Here is a 15,154-nt window from a genome sequence, read left to right on the forward strand (position 1 = left end):
TTAGGTGACACAGCGCCTTGCCGTTCCAGGTTCGGCACAGAATACCGTGGGCTAGAAGCCAGTCTGGCCCTCCCCACCCACCCCCAGGCTGCCTCACCCATGTGGGGCCGTAGCAGTGACCTCTGCCAGGGACCCTTCCTCCAGACCACACAGCTTATGTCCTCCCAAAGCCACACTAAACAAGTTTCCTTGGGGTCTGACTCAGTGGTATCTCCTTCTCCAGAAAGTTCCAATGGCTCCCTCTTACCTTTAGGGAGAGTTTAGACTCCCTGGGCTTGTACCTGCTGTCACTGGGCCCAAGCCTGCCCTTCCAGGCTTGACCTCTTACCTTTGTGGCCATGAATGGCACTGACAGCCATGCCCCTGTGCACGAAGCAGTCCTGAGTCTGGACCTTGGCTTTTCTTTCGCATCCCCTTCCCTCATTTTTATCCCTCAGAATCTTGTTCTTCTTTCAGGACCCAGCTGCAATGCCTCCTCCTAATAAAGTTCTGTTCATTGAGTAATTACTGTGTGCAACACATCAGGGTGAGCATTTCGTGTATGTTGTCCTGTTTAACCCTTACCATGACCCAGTGAGCTGGGCATTATACCCAGATGTAAAAACTTAATAACTGATGCCTCCTCCAATCACCCCAACTGAAAAATGGTTCCCCTGTGTCCACATCATTCTGTAGCATTCAGAGTTTACCCTGGTGATAATTACGTGCTGTCATATTTCTCCTGCGTATTTTATATCCCCTGACATCAAATCCTGCGGTATATAACTTTGTGTTCACAGAGTCTTGCATAGAGTAGGGACCACGAAATGTTTATTGAAAAATCTAGTTGGGTAAATTCTACAAAGTCAAGTACACAAAAGTATCCATGGCTTTCACAAAGTACCTTCGGTTCAGGGGGTCAAAAAGAAGACAGCCATGGCAGAAGTTGAGTTATCTCGGACCGTGAGACCGGCAACATTTATCTTCACCTACAGTTCTGTTTCATCTCAGCCATTGATCACAACTGAATTTGGAGGCGAAGCCACGTAATTGGGTTAATGTGTTTTTTCGTTAATGCATCAAGTTTCCTGAACCCGTGTTCTGATGGTTTTTTTTTTAAGGGGATAGTGTGTATGCTCACACACAAGGGCACATGGATGGGTCCATATGTACTTGTAGGTGCTGTCGGTCCTGGAAGCATAGACTCTCCATTTCTAGCTGTGTCCTCCTTTCCCAACTAACCCATAGTATACACATGCATATATTTATGGGAACAGGAGCTTCTCAGACGCATAGTGCTGGCCTGGCTGTGTGCCCTCCCCCGGCCCAACCCCTCCCTGACACCTGCACCACACATCCCAGTGTTCCCGCTGATGGAACAGCCTGTCACGGCAGTGAGGTGAGCAGGCACAGGGCCGATGTCAGAACACTATAAGGTAATGGCCCTGATCGCTGGAGCCATTCTTCTGTCCCTAATGCATAGAATTTGATGTGCTCGTCTCATTATATATATGCTGCAAATCACACAAGCCTCTGAATAGAAGTAATTCATAGTTAATGGGAATCAATTCTACCCAAAAGAATCGCAAATTTGGAGGTGAAGTCTCTCGGGATAATTTTCGGAGTCTTCACTTACTACATTAGGACATTTCATCGTTTTATGTAGCACTCAGTCTGTTCTTGGGCTTTTAGTGAAAAAGCATCTTTTAGACACATACATTCTTTAAGACAGGACATCTTTTTTAATATAATGGGTACATTACATTAATCATGCTTTTTATGACTATCACTTACCTAATAGCTTACCTTCTGATATACATAGATATCTACTCATATAAGCACTCATGTATATATTATATTTCAAGCCGGGTAAACAAGATCTCAGTTCTGATACTGGTCATGAGTTGGTGACAGTGATTCTGTGATTTCAGTGAATAATTTAGCTATAAGCATCCATATACTTTTTAATGACAGCATTTGTAGGTTTGATCTCTGGCCCACAAAGGAAATGAAATAATTCACAGGCCTCAAGTGTTCAAGAGCAAAGCCTGGATCAGGAACCCTCATGTCCAGGACACCATCCAACAGCCCTTCTCAGTTTGTGAGTGAGCTTTCATAGACGGTCTAACAGGGCTTTAGAGATTTGAAAATCCGAAAGGTTCTGGATATTCAGAGCCCTGATCATCCCAGATCGTGGTAATGCCACCCAAACGGGCATATTTTCGTGATCTCTAACATTGAAGAGGGGTTGGCAATGTTTTAAAATTATGCCTGTGTATAGAGAGCACATTTCCACAAAGGCTGTAGGGATTTTTTTGGTCTGAGAACCAGGACATGCCTAAGGAATTTCTTCACACAGACCCTCCCCAAGGCATATAGCTTTCTTCTGATTAGGTGACAGGTGTCTTTAAGCCTTCTTCTTAAAAGAAGATGGTGGTCGCTACCACCATCTTGTGTTACCATCATCTTCAAATACCTATTGAGTAGCTACCGTGACACAGGATACTTCTTCCTACTCTCAGGATAAATGTTTCCAAGAACATACAGGCAAGTTACGCACTCCTCGCTCTCCTAGCACATTCTCTAAAAGAATAGCCTATTAAAGCTAGATTCACTGACCGGTATTCAGATGGCCTTTATTAAACACTTAGTACGTAGAGGTATTTGAACACGTCACAGCTTTGCGGCAGTGCTTTTGAAGGAATTCAAGATACGGTGTGCACCCACGAGACTGTTGGGCTGGGGCGTTATCCCTTTGACAACCGTCTCTTATTTCGTTCCATGTGGCTTTCGGCAGAAACCGTATGTGTGCAAAATCCCAGGCTGCACTAAGCGCTACACAGACCCCAGTTCCCTCCGGAAGCATGTGAAGACAGTGCATGGCCCAGAGGCTCATGTCACCAAGAAGCAGCGTGGGGACATACATCCTCGGCCTCCCCCACCACGAGATTCCGGCAGCCACTCACAGTCCAGGTCACCTGGCCGGCAGACTCAGGGAGCCCTTGGTGAGCAGAAGGACCTCAGCAACACTACCTCAAAGCGGGAAGAATGCCTCCAAGTGAAAGCAGTCAAGGCAGAGAAGCCCATGGTATGTCATTCACTTTCCTTCTGCTTGACCTCAAGCCACCCTAGGTCGTTTTCAAAAGCCAGCTAGGGCATTAGGAGGGACCAGACTGCCCGGGTCCTCACTGCCCTGGGCTCTCTGATTGAAGAGGTCAGGAGCTCAGAGACCTGGTTTCCTTACTCAAGGTGAATCTTTTCTTGATGAAAAGAGCATCAAGGTTTGCTAACGGTTAGCTAAATCAATCTGGAGCCAGACCACTTTGTTGTGGCAGGTAGAGAGGCATGACTGTCTACATTTTCAGCAGGGCCATAATGCAGAAAATCATCCATTCTATCTTTCTGGAAACATGTTTTTTGTCTTGTGCTTTGCCCGGGTGACCCTGGGATAAATAAGCCGTGGCCCCCGGGCTTTAGGCACTTACAGTCCAGCAGGGTAGACAGACCAGCAATAGGCAAATATTTACAACTCCATGTGCTGGGTCTTTAACACAAGTCTGCATGAGAGCATTCAAGGGGGGAACAAACCACCCCGCACACTTGAGGATGTGACTGGCGAGGCTGAGGGGGTGGCCCTCAAGTTCAGCACTTAGAGAGGGGCAGGGGCAGGGCCGCAGAAACCGTGGGGCCCTGGGAGGATGTGCAGAAGTAAAAACGAGGATAAGAAAGATTAGATTTTACTGGTGATGAGGAATGACTTGGCACAGCTGGTTTATTTTAGAAAAGCCAGCTTGAGTTCCAGGCTAGGGATTGGCTTGATAGACCAGAGACCATTTCTGCTGTGGGACCTGAACCAAGGAGGCAGAGAGCAAGGGAGGCATTTGAAAGATGTCACAGGGAAAACTCATTCTGGTTTGGTGACTGATGGACGGTTTATGCTACAGTCGCAGCTTCTCTCAAACTTCTGTTGGTGATTTTTCTTTATGTATGTGCCATACTGAAACATCTAAAACTTTTTAGAAGATGAGAAAAATGAAAAGAGAAGCTGTCCGAAGAGGTTCAGTACATTTGTATTTGGCAGTGTACCTAATGGAGTCAGCTCTGGGAACGTGTCAGGTTCTGGTCTGGCGCTCTCTGCATAAGGAGGAAATGTACCAGGTAGATTCCCTGGTACCAGGAAAGGTACCAGGTACTCCGTGCGCTTAGATTAACAGATGCCTGGAAATGGTCAGGCAGGCATGTGTATACTCAGTTTAAGGAAGTGTTTTCTTAAAATGAGGACAGTCCAGCAATCGGGTGGACATCCTGTGAATTCCAGAGTGATATCACCACACAGCAGTACGTATGGGTAAGAAGGAATGCACATTCAGTTCCAGGGTTGACAGAGTGGAGTTGAATGACTGATTGAATTTTAACGACTTACTGAGTTTGTCTTACAAGTTTTAGAAAGCGACATAAAGTCTAGCCAAAAATAATACAAATGAGCTCTCCAGATTTATCATTACTTCCCAGCGGGTAGCTGTATTTTGCTTTTAAAAAGCACCTGAGTCAGAAAAGAAAAAGAAAAGGCACCTTAGTCAAAAGTTGATGTGTGTGTTATGACTCATCACTATGGTTTAAAATTAATCAGTTCACGAGCAGTGTTTTCTATAATCCTTTCTTTCGGGACCACATATCAATTTCCTAAAATAAAGTCCACCTGTACTGTGCAGAACATTCAACAGTTTATCCTCAAGTGTTTAATGAAACAAGGAAAATGAATCTGTAGTCTCCTAGATTATGTCATCGAGAGACCATGATTTATGTTCTTTGGACATCCTACGGACCCAGAGCCTCTTGTACCTTTAATGTACATCCCTAGCCCAAGGAAACTTGTCATCTCCTCTCCAAACACCCATTATTTAAAAAGAAAATTGGTAGAAATAGGAACTTATAGTTATTTGGCTCAGTGACATCTGAGATGCCCCAAGATGTGAACTATTTTATAAAGTAATTAAACCATAGAAACATGGGCTGGAAGGGATCATAGAGATCGAGACGAAGCTCCATATTTTATAGGTGAGGCTAAAAAAATCAAACTTCCTACTGGGGTTATTGTGTACATACACATGCGAATAGAAGTAGACACCTTCATAGACATTTACTAATGCATATGAGATTTAATTTCTAATGTTCTTTCTTTAAAAACTTGTCTTTGATCATCATGCTATGAATTAAATTCTTTCTTCTTTTTTTCTTATTAATTCCACATCTCTTCTTTGTAATGCTCCTAAATGTCTTGTTCTCACTTCCTAAGGACAGTGGGTAATAAGGTGAGGGAATTTTGGCTTCTCTGCCCTTTTTGTTTTGTGTTCATTTTAACATTTAACTTTTAAGCGTTCCATTTTTCTTTTTTTTTTTTTTTTTTTGTGCTTTGTGATTTCTTTGGTAGTGACCATTACTCAGATCTGTTTCAAACATAGAAGCAATGTGTTTTGAACGTTCAGCATGTGGAAATGTGGAATTAGATGGTGAAACTCATCGTTTTATTTGTCTAGGCTTTCATAATAAATCACACTGGGGCCGACCAAGCAGATGTTCGCAAAGACTATTTAATTATCAGATTGACACATGTAAATTCATTCTTGGACCAGACAGGTACCTCCCTCTTTGAGGACGATCTGTATACATTTGCTGTTAGCAAGTTAATCTATATTTAAATGTCTGAGCTCCTCTGAGCAGCTCTCGTTACAAGCTCATTTGCATCTCCTCCTGTGCCCTGTGGAAGGGAGTCTGCTGTGCCTGTGTACGTACACATCCACACAGATTCACACGCACGCACTCGGAGTGGACAGTCCAAGAGGAAAAGACCAAGAGAACTCTGGATGCTCCAAGTACCTTGGGAAGGAGCAGGTGGCCCGGCACTCCCAAGATTCTGCGGAAGCAAAACTCAAGCGAGGCTTCACGAACTCATGATCCCATTTGTGTGTCTCACTTTGCTCTGCTTGGTTGCCCAGGACAAACTTCGTGTATCACATGGCACTCACTTAGAAAGTGTTCATTTGCTTGGGTGTGTGTGCTGTGGTTGCAGAGCGAGTGTTAACGGGTTCTACTGAGAAGCCCTCTGTCTAAAACCCCTTCCCGACGGTACCGTGCAGCCCACCTGGGGCAGTAGGTGTCTGTCACTGAGTGTGTCTGTGTGTGTGTGTGTGTGTGTGTGTAGTTCTCTCTCCCTGGAGGATTTGCTCTTCCGGCTGCTGTCAGGCTCCAGTTTGTAGAGTAATGGTGGAGGAAGGCACTGTGGAAGAATGGAACTAGCCCCCAGCTGGGAGTCTAGGCTGGTCACACCATTGACTTTGTGACTTTGTGACTCTGGTCAGTCACTGAACTTCTCTGAACGAATATCACTTTTCTTATCAACACAAAAGGGGTGATACTGTGTATCAACCAGGGCACCGGTGGGATTTTAGATAGAGCAGACTGCTCCTTGAGGGCCATTTTATATGGTGCTCCCCAGACCTGAGGACAGTCAGCTTTCTGCTCCCTAGCTCCAGGAGCTCCAGGGGGGAGGGGGGGCGGGGGGGTCCTCTCCCTGACTGAGAATCAGTGGACTAGATCAAGTTTCTGTCTAGTTGCAGAATTGTCTTCCACAGTCCACGCGGTTGGGGGCGGGGAGACGTTGCCTGATTCTCCTAGAGAAATGCCAGGGCACTTTCGATCATTCCCCAGACTCAGATGGCTGTAACTTGCAGCCTTTCAAGCCCCCCACCCCCACCACCCTTCCGGGTACAGCAGAAGCTAAGTGATGGAGGTTGTGCCTCCTACAGCTGCCTTTACCCACAGCCTGGTTGGGGTTCTATAGAGCAGTCAAGTACGCACAGAAAGAGGCAGAGGTCACAGAGAGCTTGGGGAACCATCCCTGAATAGCTCAGAGAGGGTCTCGTGTGCTGCTGGTGCTCAGCTTCCACGTATGCTGTAGCCAAGCAGCATGAACCTCTGGGCCAAAGCCACCTGGGATAATAAGACCAGCTGATGCTCTCAGAGTCAATCAGTAAATGTTTCCCAGGGCTTTTTATATTTCGTGCGCTTTCTGGGCCTCACAATTCCCACAACGGTCCCAAAGATAAGGAAGATGTCCCCCTTTTATAAGGGATAAGGAAACTGAGGTTCAGAGTGACCAAGTATTTTGCCCGGAGGATAAAGTCAGGTCGTGCAAGCGGGATTGCACCTGAGGGAGTGTGTTTGCAGAGCTGGCCTCTGGGGCGGGATTCCACAAGCGGAGGTGGTGCCAGTCACACCCCGTGCAGCAAGCCCGGCTTCCATCGCCCCCACTGCACATCCGCCTGGCATTCCATCAGTCTCTGTGGTCGAGGGAGGCCGCCTCCCTTCACCAGCACATAGTTCTTCTCATGCAACCCGCTGAGCTCCCGTCGGGGCTAGGTCTGCATGAGCTCTCATTCCCAGCTCCCTTTCCTTTTTCCTTCGCGGTGACGTTTCTCTGCTTTCCTCTCGACCCCAGCAGACATCTCAGCCAAGCCCTGGTGGTCAGTCTTCATGCAGCAGCCAACAGTCCCCCATCAGCAACTATTCCAACAGTGGGCTCGAGCTTCCTCTGACCGACGGCGGGGGTGTGGGAGACCTCGGGGCCATCGACGAAACCCCAATCATGGACTCGACCATTTCCACTGCCACCACGGCCCTCGCTTTGCAAGCCAGGAGGAATCCGGCAGGGACCAAATGGATGGAACACGTAAAACTAGAAAGGCTCAAACAAGTGAATGGAATACTGCCACGACTGAACCCCATTCTACCCCCCAAAGCCCCTGCAGTCTCTCCTCTCATAGGAAACGGTGAGTTCCGTGTCCTACCTCACGTCAGCTCAGGGCTGTCTGTTCTTTTCTGTACAAACCAGTGTGAGAGGAACCAGGCTTGATGTGTGTTGGTATGTCCCCTGGTCCTCACATTATACTGTCAGCATACGTACGTGTCAGGGTTGCCTTTCTGGGGAGTCCATATTTTAAAAACAGGTAATAAGGGGATGATCCCGAAACAGAAAGTAGCACACAGGATGATAATACTGTATGCATGACTACCGTTCTGATGGTGAAATTGTAGCTGTTAGACCAGGGTGGGGAGATCCCTGCAACAAAGACATTTGGGGTTAGCATTGCCATCTGGTTTCCAGTCTACAGTTGGGAGTTCCACAGCCACCTTTTTTTTTTTTTTTTAATGTTTATTTATTTTTAAGAGAGACAGAGACAGTATGAGTGGGAGCTGGGCAGAGAGACGGAGATACAGAAGCCAAAGTAGGTTCCAGCCTCTGAACTGTCAGCACGGAGCCGGATGTGGGGCTGGAACTCACGGACCACGAGATCATGACCTGGGCTGAAGTCAGGCGCTTAACCTACTGAGCCACTCAGGTGGCCCAGTTCAGCAGCCACCTTGATTTGACGTTTCAAGGGAAGCCAGGCAGCCTTTTGCACTGGCAGACCCATGTCAGGTTTCGCTCCTGAGATTGCACCGAATACCAGGGCTGTATCCTAAAAGGGGAACCTCCCCACCCACCAGCTCAGGCAGACTCCCTCTTCTCAGGATGTCCGAGGAAGCCCTCCAGTCCATATGACACTCCTGGAATGGCCTTGGCCTTGCCTGTAACCCAGGCACTGTGTGCACATCCCAGGACTCTTCATCTTGCCCTAGACCTCCACTTGTGAAGCTGCTTAACTGATCCAGGGTGATTTTACTGTTTTGTCTAAGCCGGGGGTCGGCCAGCTTTCCCGCCGGCTTGTAATCCCGGGGCCTGTTCCACGTCACCCTGAAACGAATCCGTGTTTCCCACCCTTCCTCCGTAGGCACTCAGCCCAGTACCAGCTGCAGTTTGGGCGGGCCCATGACTCTGCTCCCGAACAGAAGCGACCTTTCTGGTGTGGACATCACCATGCTGAACATGCTCAACCGGAGGGACAGCAGCACCAGCACCATCAGCTCCGCCTACCTGAGCAGCCGGCGCTCCTCGGGCATCTCCCCCTGCTTCTCCAGCCGCAGGTCCAGCGAGGCGTCCCAGGCCGAGGGCCGGCCCCAGAACGTGAGCGTGGCCGACTCGTACGACCCCATCTCCACGGACGCGTCGCGCAGGTCCAGCGAGGCCAGCCAGTGCGAGGGCCTGCCCAGCCTGCTCAGCCTCACGCCCGCGCAGCAGTACCGGCTGAAAGCCAAGTACGCGGCGGCCACGGGCGGGCCGCCCCCCACGCCGCTGCCCAACATGGAGAGGATGAGCCTGAAGACCCGGATGGCCCTGCTCGGCGACGGCAGGGAGCCCGCGGGGGCCCTGCCCCCCGTCCACCCTCCGCGGAGGTGTAGCGACGGGGGCGCCCACGGGTCGGGCCGCCGCCCTCTACTGCCCCCGGACGTGCTGGGCAACGGCGTGAGGAGGGCCAGCGACCCGGTGAGGACGGTGTCCGAGAGCCTCTCCCTGCCCCGCGTGCAGCGGTTCAGCAGCCTCCACGGCTTCGACCCCCCGGGTTTGCCCCCATCCCTGGACAAGCGGAACTTAGTGCTTCAGAACTACACTCGGCCCGAGGGCGGCCCGCCCCGCCACTTCCTGCCGTCTCCCTGCCCTCCGAGCATCACTGAGAACATCACCCTGGAGTCCCTGACCGTGGACGCCGACGTGAACCTGAACGATGAGGATTTCTTGCCCGATGACGTGGTGCAGTATTTGAATTCCCAGAACCAAGCGGGGTACGAGCAGCACTTCCAAAGCGCCGTCTCTGACGACGGCAAAGTGCCCCCCGGGCCCGGCTTGGGGAGCGGGCCCGGGGACTTTGAGCCTCCGGAGCTGCCCGACGGCCACGCCGGCCAGCAGTACCGCCGGCTGGAGCAGCCCTGCACCGAAGCCAGCAAATCCGACCTGCCCATTCAGTGGAACGAAGTCAGCTCCGGCAGCGCCGACCTGTGCTCCTCCAAGCTGAAATGCGGCCCGCGGCCCGCGGCGCCGCAGCCGCGAGCCTTCGGCCTCTACGGCAACCCGGGCGCACACCCACAGGATGCCTTGAGGAGCGGAGCTGGCCCAGGCGGGGCCTACCAGAGCCTCGCAGAGCCCGGCAGCTCCTACGGCGGCCCCGAGCACAGCGGAAACGCCTTCCACGCACAGCCCTACAAGGCCCAGCAGTACGGGAACTGCCTCAACAGGCAGCCGGGGGCGCCCGGCTTGCCGGACGGCGTCTGCGGGGCCGGGATTCCAGCGGCAAAGCTGAAAAGCACCTCAGCGCAGGGAAGCGGGAGCCAGCCAGAGTTTGGCCTGTCGCCGGGGGTGCCCGGCGAGTCCGCGGGCGCCGCGGTGAGTGGCATGGCCACCCAAGACCTGGTGGAACAGGGGTACCTGGCCCATCAGCTCCTCAGCGACAGCGTGCACCACCCAGGGGCCGGCCGCGGCGCTCAGCAGATGCTAGGGCAGGTTAGTGCTACCTCACACCTCAACGTCTTTCAAGGGCCGGAGAGCGGCCTGCCAGGGCCTCCCTGCATCGGCAGCCAGCCGGCAGGCTTGGCGGCCGCCAGGGGCTACCAGCCGTGTGCCGGCTACGGGGGAGGCCGGCGCCAGGCTGCGCTGAGGGGCAGCCTCTCTCTGCAGCAGGGACAGCTCAGTGACACAAGTCAGACCTGCAAGGTGAACGGCATCAAGACGGAGATGCAAGGGCAGCCCCATCAGCTGTGTTCTAACGTGCAGGGTTACTCTGGTCAGTTCTATGACCAACCCGTTGGCTTCGGTCAGCACGACATGAAGACTGGTTCCTTCTCCATCTCGGAAGCCAACTGCCTGCTACAGGGGGCCAGCGCCGAAAACTCTGAATTACTTTCCCCAGGTGCTAACCAGGTGACCAGCACGGTTGACGGCCTTGACGGCCATGACCTGGAAGGGGTGCAGATTGATTTTGATGCCATCATAGACGACGGGGACCACGCCAGCCTGATGTCAGGAGCCCTGAGCCCCAGCATCATTCAGAACCTTTCCCTTTCCTCCTCCCGCCTCACAACGCCCCGCGCGTCCCTCCCGCTGCCCGCGCTGTCCGTGAGCACCACCAACATGGCCATCGGGGACATGAGCTCCTTGCTGACCTCCCTCGCAGAAGAAAGCAAATTCCTTGCGGTTATGCAATAGGGCGTTAGGGGAGAAGGCTGCCAACCAACGTGAAACTTTAGGAGTTTAAAAGATTAAATGGACACAGTTTTTTTGTTTTTTGGTTTTTTTTGCTGTTTTTTTGTTTTGTTTTGTTTTGTTTTGTTTTTAGTTCTGTATGTATTTTAGCAATCTCATCTCACCTAACTGGGATGTGTTTCAAGTATATTCCTTTTATGGAAAAGGACTCTGAACAACCCTAAAGTATTCTAGGGAGAAACTGTCTTCCATTTCAGTTTTGAATCAGTATTGTTACACTAGAACCATCCTCTTTTTTTTTTTTTAAACTATAAGCCCATCCCCCTTTCTAGTAAACCAGTGTAAATGTGCGATGTGCATGTTCTCATTTCTTTTCAAAGAGAGGTCAGACGAAAGGATTTGATATGTTTCTCTGTTACTCAAAGGAAATAGGAGTTGGTGTGCTTTTTGAGCGAGGGGTGATGCTTCCAGCTTTTCAAATTTCCCTTTACATGTGCTCTGTGTTTGTTTTTGGTTTTTTGGAGGGTTTTCGTTTTGTTTTGTTTTTGTTTTTGGTAATTCCCACACTGGGCACAAGAATCAGAATAAGGATAGTGAGTTTAAGAATCTCTGGTGGGGGCGCTGTAGCAGAGATAACCGATTTTTTTTACCTGCTCCCCCTCCTCCCCCCCCCCCCCCCCAGTTCAGGTCAGGGCATGCTTTCAACACTTGCACACAGCGGGAATTTGGGGCTCTGGCAGATGAACTAGTTTGTTCACGGTTGGGGTTTAGAATTCTCCTGTCCGTGAGTGCACTCAGGGCAGGTACGTCTACACGCTCAACTCCTCAGTTCTCTGTCTTGCTTTTTCTCCCTCCGTCCCCATGACCGTTCGATGCTGTTCCGCGCTCCAGGGAGAGAGGGGAAGGGCCACGAGTTTGCTACTTGCATCTGTCCCGACGAGAAGTTAGGTAGATTGTAGAGTGAAGCTACTGGGTAGAAATAGTTGGGGGAACATTTGTGGGTTTGCTGTATTTGTTAATGATAGTTCCATCTCTTTACCCGTTGTCATAGGTAACTGAGAATTGATTATATATAGTTCCAAGTATATAGGTATTGAAACAACCCGGCAGCCGCCTATGTCATTGCCATATATTAATTCCACTGTAGTGAAGGAGTATTTCTATTCTAAGTGCCCTATTTTAAGGGATTGGTAAAACTTAGTTGTGAAAGAAAAAGCTCACATATGATGACCTTTGGAATAAATCCCTTTAACAATTGTTAGTGTTTAAGAGCACTGGGGAGGACGGTTAGTAGCTGTGTGGATGGATGCCTTTTCTTGCACCCAGTCTATTAAACGATGCATCCATTTAAGAAGTTAAATGTTCTATGCAGTTAGTCCTGAATGTGGACTTAATTGGTACTTTCGTTTTGGATTAAAACATTTTAAAGACTAAAAGGAGTACAGCTACTTCCCATGTGCAGTCGATACACATAAAAGACATACTATGTGTGCACAGAGTACATGGATTATCCAGCATTTCACATTTACAAATATGTAAACTATTAATAATAAAATATTAACACCTCAGACTACCTGCTCCTTTTTTCCCATTGACCCTGGAGTTGGATTTATCCAGAGTGATTCATGACTCAATTGGGTGGCTTTTTCCCTTGATTCCTGCCATTTGAATTAGTATTAGACAAAGTCAAGTAAAATAAAATAATAGGTCATAGGAAAACAAAATGTTAGATCCAGCCCGTTTTTCTCATGTTTGTGTTCTCTCATTTGGACCAAGAATCTCAGCGTGGAGGTAAACGTGCCCTTTGGGACTTTGTGGCTAACAAAGTTGGGTTTGCTTTCAATTGGATGTTCCTGAAATCAAGAGGGATGTTGAGACCCTTCCCGCCCACAGCCAGCACCTACTTTTAGGTCAAAGGATGCATCTGCTGTGGAACAGAGCCCCAAAGCAAAAGACGGCTACTGATCTGAGCTCAGTGGAGTGGAGTCTACCAAGTTCCAACAGAAAAGAGCCAGGCTTTTTCCTCACACAGGTCAGGATCCAGTCACAAAATCAGCGATCCATTCCCCGAGTCTCCTTTTTCCACAAACCCGAGCATCTCCAGGTCTTGATCTTACATGCTCTCACGGTTTGGTCTGACCCCCATCCTCCCTCTGTCTCAAAGCTTGGGTCCTGGGCGTTCTCCCGTCTCCTGAGTGAGGACGGCGGGTCCCTGGCACCACGCGGCCCTCCCCAGTAAAATTCCCAGAGGCGACCTCCATTTCTCAGTTACCATCGTTTCCTACGTCACCCTCGTCCTTCGTGGAAGGATGGACGGCAGCTGGGTGAGGACCATTGTCATCTTGTGCCTCTGTTTTCCTTCACCTCTTCTTTTCCTACTTTTACCTTCTACCCTTAGATTTGCAGGAGATACTCTTGCTTCAGCTCCACATTTGGCTTCTCTCCATGGAAGTCTCAGAAAGAGGGGGACGAGGGGAGAGGGAGGAAGAAGGCATACTTTTCCGGGAGAGCAGTGATGCTGGACAGTCAGTGGAAGGAGGGTCTGTCGGGGCCACGTACAAGTCTGTGGACTTGGTGTCAGCTGGGACAGGACCCACCCCAGCCTCCAACCTTCTCTCTGCTTTCCTGCCCCACGCGTTGAGGGAGACAGCAGCAACTGCCTAGTTTCACATCCTGCCTTTCAATGCAGGCTCGTACATGGTCCTCCTGTTGAACATCTGTGTTCACCATAGTTTCACAGGTTAAACCATTCCGTGTTCTTTTCTGGAGAGCTGACGAGACTGCACCCTGCTCCTCATATATTGGCTCATCCTCTCGAGCCGCAGTTGTGATTCTTGCGATGTATGTGCCTTATTTTATGTTAATCTCGTCGATGCGAGGGACCAGTTGGTGTCGCCCGATGGATGGACCGGGGCTCCGGGCCGCGCGCTCCCCGGCCGGCCGCGAGCACACGATTGTAGCCGAGTCTGAGCTGTCTTGTAACCCGGTTTCCCGTGTTGTTTTGAACTGATGGAGGATGTTCTCTTCTGACAAGTTACCGTTGTGTATCCTGCAAACGTGTAAAATAAGATACAACTTCATTTTTTTCGCCTTTTTTAGATTTTTAAAAAAATAAAACGTGTAATCCTTTTTTAAAAGAAAACACCTGTAAATACATTTAAGGATTGTAGGCGTAGTGTTCGGATGTGGCCGGCCCGGGGCCGTCTCGGATCAGCCTGCAGCCGTGCGGTGAGGTCCCCAAGCCCACCTCATGCCCGGGGCTGCGGTCCCGCCACGCGTGGACTCTACTTTTGCTTTCAGAACCACCTACTCATTTTGTAACAAAAAGAAAGAACCATGTTTCTTACGATGTCAATAAAAAACGCTTTGTACTGAAATTGTTCCAGGGTCGTTTATTTGATCCATAGCTGAAGGGAGAGCGGCTTCCCTGGGAAGGATCCAGAGCTTGTGTTTGGACCCAGACCCTACCCACCCCCACTCCCACCCCCCCCCCCCACACACACACAGACAAGCTGAGTGCGCGTCTGTCCTGAGACTCCCATTCCTCCTCCCCAAATTGGGGTGCTGATGCACCTGCCGGTGGGGACGTCCGTGAGGGTGCCTACCTGGGAGGCACGCCGGTTACGACCATAATCGTTTTTCCTTCATTTTATCCCTTCGCCAGACTCTGGGGAAGGATGCGAATAAGGTTCGATGTCTAAGAACTGAACTGCTTTCTCTTTTATAAGTGATCCTCTCCCTTCAAGGGATATAGGGGATAACGCATGTGGCCCTCGAGCACGCGCTTGTAGGTACGTCAGCAAGTCCCCAGGGGACTTCCATCCTGTGGGAGACCCAGGTGTCCCGCCCCATCTCCCAGCAGGGATTCTGCAACCATAGGGACTCTTTGAGCTTTCCTAATTCACAAGGGAGGACTTCTCTCATGAGCCCCGATGTCTTTGCTTCCATAACTAGAGCCCTCACCTAAGGCGTCCACATGAATGCAGGAAAAAATAAAAAAAGAATTTGTTCTCCACTTTCAGTAAAAAATCGTTGGCTTAC

The 15,154-nt window shown here is 50.1% G+C and overlaps 1 protein-coding gene across 6 annotated transcripts in view; it reads left to right on the forward strand.

The window, feature by feature from the left end:
* GLI3 (GLI family zinc finger 3) overlaps nt 1–14,490 on the forward strand; it is a 280,783-nt gene extending 266,293 nt beyond the window's left edge. For 5 of the 6 annotated variants that reach the window (XM_045052197.1, XM_011280298.4, XM_019825278.3 and 2 more), the window contains 3 exons: nt 2,777–3,067; nt 7,478–7,808; nt 8,811–14,490. In XM_045052197.1, the coding sequence (XP_044908132.1) occupies nt 2,777–3,067; nt 7,478–7,808; nt 8,811–11,116 (2,928 nt within the window). In that variant the 3' untranslated portion in view covers nt 11,117–14,490. The remainder of the gene's footprint in view (nt 1–2,776; nt 3,068–7,477; nt 7,809–8,810) is intronic. The other variant, XM_045052198.1, reaches the window with a different exon arrangement.
* Nucleotides 14,491–15,154: the final 664 nt, after the last annotated feature.

The sequence above is a fragment of the Felis catus genome, chromosome A2 (assembly GCF_018350175.1).
Source record: "Felis catus isolate Fca126 chromosome A2, F.catus_Fca126_mat1.0, whole genome shotgun sequence".
NCBI classification, from domain to species: Eukaryota; Metazoa; Chordata; class Mammalia; order Carnivora; family Felidae; genus Felis; species Felis catus.